This window comes from Alligator mississippiensis, chromosome 2 (assembly GCF_030867095.1).
Source record: "Alligator mississippiensis isolate rAllMis1 chromosome 2, rAllMis1, whole genome shotgun sequence".
NCBI lineage: Eukaryota > Metazoa > Chordata > Crocodylia > Alligatoridae > Alligator > Alligator mississippiensis.
The window spans coordinates 286,500,333-286,506,514 of NC_081825.1; the positions used below are offsets into that span (position 1 = coordinate 286,500,333).

A 6,182-nucleotide genomic window follows, 5' to 3' on the forward strand; every position below is an offset into this window, starting at 1 on the left:
CCTTGTCTTCTCCCTCGCTTACAGAAACATACTTCCTTGCCGAAAGTTTGTTTCTGGCCTCCTTACCCTTCCTTCTTCACATACCTGTTTTACCTGGCTAATCCTCATCTACTGTCATTACTTTGTGGTCTGATGGGGGGAGATGGTGACACCAGCCTTCCTGGGGCAGAATGAATGTTGTCAGGTTCCCTGGGGTATAATACATAATGTTATGTAGGTAGGTGTAGGTAAAGGTAAAGTGAGCAGAAGAGAAGTAGCAGGGTTTAGCCGTGGGAGATCTGTTCCTCTTGATTCTGTTTGCCTGGAGGGTTTTTAAGTGTAATGTTTATCTGTAACATTGTGTCTTAATTACACTTTCCATCTATGATCTATATATTATTTAAGAACTGTACTTCTGCTTGCTGCTATAATTATGTTTTAAATAGGGTTTTTTTCCAAATATACTTTTCCTCCCAGCACATTGTTGTCTGAACTAAAATGAACATTTTGTATCTGTAGTACAGCATTGCCCCCACTTCAGTATTAGCTTTTTATGAGTAAATATTTAAGTATCGATATAGTCTTCAGTTTAAAAATAAAAAATTCTTAGTTTCTATAAACTTTGAAGCTACCAAATGCATTTTGATTTGGTTGGGCAAAATGTATTCTACAATTGTTGTGATCTAGAAAACCCATTACATTTACTGTTGCTTAGTATAATACAGTATGTAAGTATGGTAGAATTTCTGATCACTTTTAGCAGCTGTTCAGAAAATGTATATGCTAGTGTAAGATTTGTCTTCTCTTTCCCACTTACTTTTGCTTCTGCATTCTTTTCAATGAGGCTCCCGACTGAATATGAGAGGAACGGGAGATATGAGGGCTCAAGGTGAGGGTTAATGATTTTTGTTTAAAATGTTACTTAGGTGAGTTTGAACCTTTTTTCCCTTAATTATGTGGCAGTCTGGCTCCAAGCAGTGGGCTTTTAGCTGATTTCTGTGAAACTATAAACCAGAATGATTTTTCCCTATCTGCAGAGCAGCTATTAAAGCATTGATTGGCTTGGCTCTAACCATTTTTCATGTTATTTTTTCCCTGTACATTTATTTGCATTTTAGTAGCTGTAATTGTTTCATCTTGCATCTGGCCAGACAGCAGCCTCTAGGGAGACTGCAGAGGTGCTCTACAGCCAACCATTGGAGGGTGCTAAACTGATATTTCACCCTTCTAGAGATTGTGAGAGAAACAGGGTTAAGTGTCTTTAATCTGAAACTTGTTCTTAATCTAAAAAAGAAAAACGCAGTCAGGGTCTCCAAAAAATAGCCTGTGAATTCCTGTCAAATTTGCCAAATTGCTTTTACCAGAAAAGTAAAACTTTAAAACATTTAAAAAGTTATTGAACTGTTTTGACTAAAATTTATCTCCATTTTTATTTGAAAATTAATTTTTTAAAAGGAATTACTACTTCATTTACTGAATTTTTTTATGCACTTCCAGCAAGCTGAGAAACTAGTTATTGATGCCACTTGACTAAAGGGCATAGTTTAAAACTCTCCCAGTCAACCTAAGGGTTTGTCCTGAAGAAGTTTTGTCTGATAGCACATGGAATTGTGATGTAGGTCATCTTCTGTTATGATACATTGGCTTAACTTCCTAATTGTGCTTCCACATTGTTTCACAATTGCCTACCAACACAAGAGCAGACACTAGTTCTTGTAAATATAAATTAATCTACAACTGCCTGTAAGAATGACTTGATTTGGTATTTAGTATTCATTTAAATATTTTTTAATTATGAAATTGAACATGCCACTGGCTTTGAATTGAATTAAGCTAGAGAATTTCACAGTTTGGGGGGGGGGGGGTTAATTGTGATGGTTGGTATAGTTGCTTGAATTCTTTTGTCCCTGTTATAATTTTGGAGCAAAAAAAATCTTTAGAGAGGTGTCTATCCAGAAGCAGATCTAATGCATCTAGCTGAACGTTATCAATTACTTTTCTGTAATGGCTTTAGTGCATTTGTTCCAGTTCTTTAGCTATGTGGACCCTAGCTGAAGTAGAAAAAGAATGTGAAACTAGAAATTTCTGGAACTTTTTTCCTTTCCACTTCCCCCTTTTTTGCCCCTATTGAGGGTAGAGAATCTTCCGACCTTTGGACCTATGACCGTGCGCTTCATACTAACAATTTTGATAGTAAACGTGACCTTTCCTGTTACACCTTCTAGCCTTATGACAGTGAGATTTTTTTTTTTGTTGTTACTGCATCACTGAAATCTTACTTTCCTGTACTTTAGTCTGAAAAGGGCACTTCAGAAGTTATGTAACTTGCAGCTGCAAAATATCTTACTTGCTTCATCTGGAGCAATCCATGACATGGACCAAAATACTACAAGATTTGCTTGAGAGTAATACTGCCTTTTGGCTTGCATATTTATGGCTCTAGGAAAAGAGCTCTACTTCAGGTCTTTGGAGGAGGTGGACTACATAAGAAGTTTGACTGTCTAAAATGTTTAAACAGTCTCTAAACTGTTAGATATCGTAGCACTACATTGGTGTAGCATATTCAGCCCCAAAAGACGGGTGGTGCATTGAATCACCCTCTAGTACCCTTCATTTTGTTAGTTCAGTGTCCCAGTGTTTACAGCCTCTGGAAAGAAGACTGCTGCAATGCAGGGTCTGAGGATTGCAGTAGAGAAAAAAATCCCAAAGGATTCCACTGCTCCAGCTTTCCAACAGTTTCTGTCAATAAGCAGCTGCTGTTAGGGTTCCTTTGGCCTTCATTTAAACCTAAACTTGTAACGCCCAACTGCTACCTTATTAAATGTTCCAGAAATTCCTAGAGCATTCCTAGTGCCATGCACCACAGCCCTCATGGTCCAAAAATACAGGCCAGCGCATGGGGCAAGGTTCATCGCATTGAAGTGGAAACTTTTCTTCAGCCAGGTAGTCATCCATTTGCTTCATCCTCCCATCCCTGTTCTTTTCACTTGTTACACCTAGTTGTGCCTTGTCTGAGGATGTAAGTTGTAGGGCAGGAACAGTCATCTTGTGTGTTTGTACAGTTCCTAGCACAATGGGGCCCTGCCCACACTTGGAGCCTCTAGGCTGTAACCCTCCCCCCAAAATGCCCTTTGAATATGTCAGTTGCTACATTCGCACAAGATTAAAGAGGATGCTGGCTGTCTGATTAAATCATCTTTTATTTTTCAGTCGCAACGTAGCTGTGGATCAGAAGGATGAAAACAAGGAAGCTAAGCCCCGTTCCCTGCGGTTTACTTGGAGCATGAAAACCACCAGTTCTATGGATCCTAATGACATGATGAGGGAGATTCGGAAGGTCTTGGATGCCAATAACTGTGACTATGAACAAAGAGAGCGTTTCTTGCTTTTCTGTGTCCATGGAGATGGGCACGCAGAAAACCTTGTACAATGGGAGATGGAGGTGTGCAAACTGCCAAGACTGTCACTGAATGGAGTTCGCTTTAAGCGAATATCGGGAACATCCATAGCTTTTAAAAACATTGCTTCCAAAATTGCCAATGAATTAAAGCTGTAATAAGAAAAAGAATTAAGTTGTAAATTGAGTATCAATTGCAAGTTTTTTTGAGAACACCGATGGAAATGTATAGAATAACATTTAGGCAATAACTTCTGCATCTTCTGAATCATGATATTAAAAAAAATTGAAACAAGCTGCTGAGCTGGGAGGGAGAGTTGGACATTTTTTTTTTTTATAAGTGCACTACAGCATTAAAGTTGCCTACTATGTAAAATATTACCCCTTCTGCTTTATTTCCATTGCTCTGTCTTTGATGACAAACTGAAAAACACAATATACCCATTTAAATATGCCTCCTGTTTGTGTGGATGTGTGAATGTACAGTATGTATGTATAATATATAAAGTATTATATGTAAACAATTCATCTACAACATCTGAGCTGTACCAGTACCTCTTCTGGGGCTAATTTTGGTGCTAAAAATTGAAATGGCCAAGGAGGAAACACTTGAGTTAATATTTAAAACCATTGAATAGTTAACCAGTAAAATGCAGGTTTACAGTTCACTGCTGTGTTAAGAAGAAAAGTGTGAAGGGTTTGGATTTACGGTTGTGAACATTATTCCTGGGTTTTTTAAGTAGATCTCATAAGAATTAAAAATTCACTTTTATTCAGTAAGTCTTGCATTATATTTTGCCCACCTATTTATTATTTAAGCCTGAAGCAAATTAAAAACTAGTTGATTTGTGTATTATATCCTGGGTAAATGTTTCCATTTTTCTGTTCATGCTAAATGACTAAAGATTAATCTTCTGTTCTTTCTGGCTTATTACTGTGAATTACTGTTCAGAACACTCAATTACTTAATTTCTGCCATTGTCCTACAGAATGTAAATAATACAGCTTAGTGGAACTTAACTTTTAATGTCTTGTCTCAAGATAAATGAGTTAAATGAGACTTGCTGAAAATCAGCTAGTGGAAACTTCAGACCAAGTGCCTGCAGTACAGTGTAGCCCAGTTTCATTAGAAGGACAAAGGGACTCCATAAATGACAGTGTTCTGGTGAGAATTGCCACAGGTCTTGGATGCTAGTGTTCTTTACACCTGCACAAGTGATGGTCTTTTCCTTTTGGGTTCTGAGCATTCACTCTGTTAGAAGTCCAAAAGTGGAAATCTAATAACTACTGATCATTTGCCATAATTTAATAATAACATGCCTGATTAACTGCACCAATGACAGTGGACAGCACAAGTAGTGCCCGTTCAGGCTTTCCCTGCCGACTCCTTTCCAATGTGCTTCAACCTATTTGTGGACGTGTTGCTTCTGTCACTGAGAAGATAGAACTGGCATGGAGTGCGACTGATCTTAGGCCTGTGCTAAAATTACTGAAGAGGAGGGAGGAAGGAAGACAGTTGTGGGACTTTTTTTTGTTAAGCACCCAGAGTAGAAACTTACTGTATATGACCTCTGGCCAAATCATTTCCTGTAGGCCACAAAACTGCCATCTGATGGTTCCATTCTGTCATTACTGCCCTGGGCTGCATTTGGTCTGTGACTTGGAAGCAAGAGATGCCCCTCACCCATCCAGTCTACCTCCTGGGGTTTATTTTTTTTCTTTTTATGAAACTCAGTTGATTTTTTTTTTTCTTTAGGGAACTGTGTGAGCAATGCCCTGCTTTATCTACTTGATGTGTATAAATTACGGCTTCTGGTTGCATTCCAAGTGAAGCACCAAAGATGTACTTATTATGATGTTCATTTTAGTGTACACAATTTAGGTTTGATCCAAGCTCAAAACGCAGAATCCTTAATATTTTGCTTTACATATTGTGGTCCATAGTCTGTAAAGGCAGCAGGCTTCCCCTCTTTCTCTTCCGTAAGCATTGTTATTATGATAAAGAATAATCATGATTGTTAATGTAGTAAATTATTCCTGAAATCAAACTTTTTTTTTTTTTAATTCTATGTATATTATGCACCATGAAATGTCTTTAGAGCTTAAAGTGAAGTTGGAGCTTGATTGGCTGTCAGTGCTGTATCCATGCTTATGCTGCTCGGTAGGATTTTTCCATGGAAACTCCATTTTGTAATAGCAATAAGACATTTCAGGGCAGTTGTAGTTCTCAGGTGGGTATTCACCTACCCTCTTCCTTCCTACATTAGTCACTATATAAGATGTGGGGTTTTCCACACAGGAGTGCACTTTGTTGTCATCACTTTAAACACTGTTCTAATTTATAACATTTACTGATGTAAATCTGTATTCAATGGACGTTCCAAAAGGTTTCATATTAAATGTCTTCTGCAATACTTTATTCCTATTTTACCTGTTACATATATACGTGTTTCTAAAAAGTGCACTGGTATCTTAAGTTTAAATATTTTTTTAAAGTTTGTACTTATTCTTCTCAGACTATAGTCAAAGATCCTTTAAGAATTAATCTGTATTTGAGGAATTAAAATACAACATATGATCTTTTTATTACCATTAGAAGCAGATTCCTAACAATGTTCTTCCCACATACCATGTAAAATTCAGTTGCAAAATGTCTTATTTATTGATCATAGAGATATACTTTCATTCCCAATCCTATAGTTCAGAAGCATTATGATTCTTTAGTTCACTGAAAGTATCGCAAAATATAGTTCAGTCAAAGATTGTACTAAGGCTTAATTCAAGAATACAGGTCTGAATTACGCAT

At 37.3% G+C, this 6,182-nt stretch overlaps 1 protein-coding gene across 7 annotated transcripts in view; it reads left to right on the top strand.

Moving 5' to 3' along the window:
- Positions 1-5,795, top strand: part of MARK3 (microtubule affinity regulating kinase 3) — an 86,375-nt gene extending 80,580 nt beyond the window's left edge. For 4 of the 7 annotated variants that reach the window (XM_014596417.2, XM_019481556.2, XM_059723253.1 and 1 more), the window contains 2 exons: positions 824-868; positions 3,190-5,795. In XM_014596417.2, the coding sequence (XP_014451903.1) occupies positions 824-868; positions 3,190-3,535 (391 nt within the window). In that variant the 3' untranslated portion in view covers positions 3,536-5,795. The remainder of the gene's footprint in view (positions 1-823; positions 869-3,189) is intronic. The other 3 variants (XM_006257996.3, XM_006257997.4, XM_059723254.1) reach the window with 2 other exon arrangements.
- Positions 5,796-6,182: the final 387 nt, after the last annotated feature.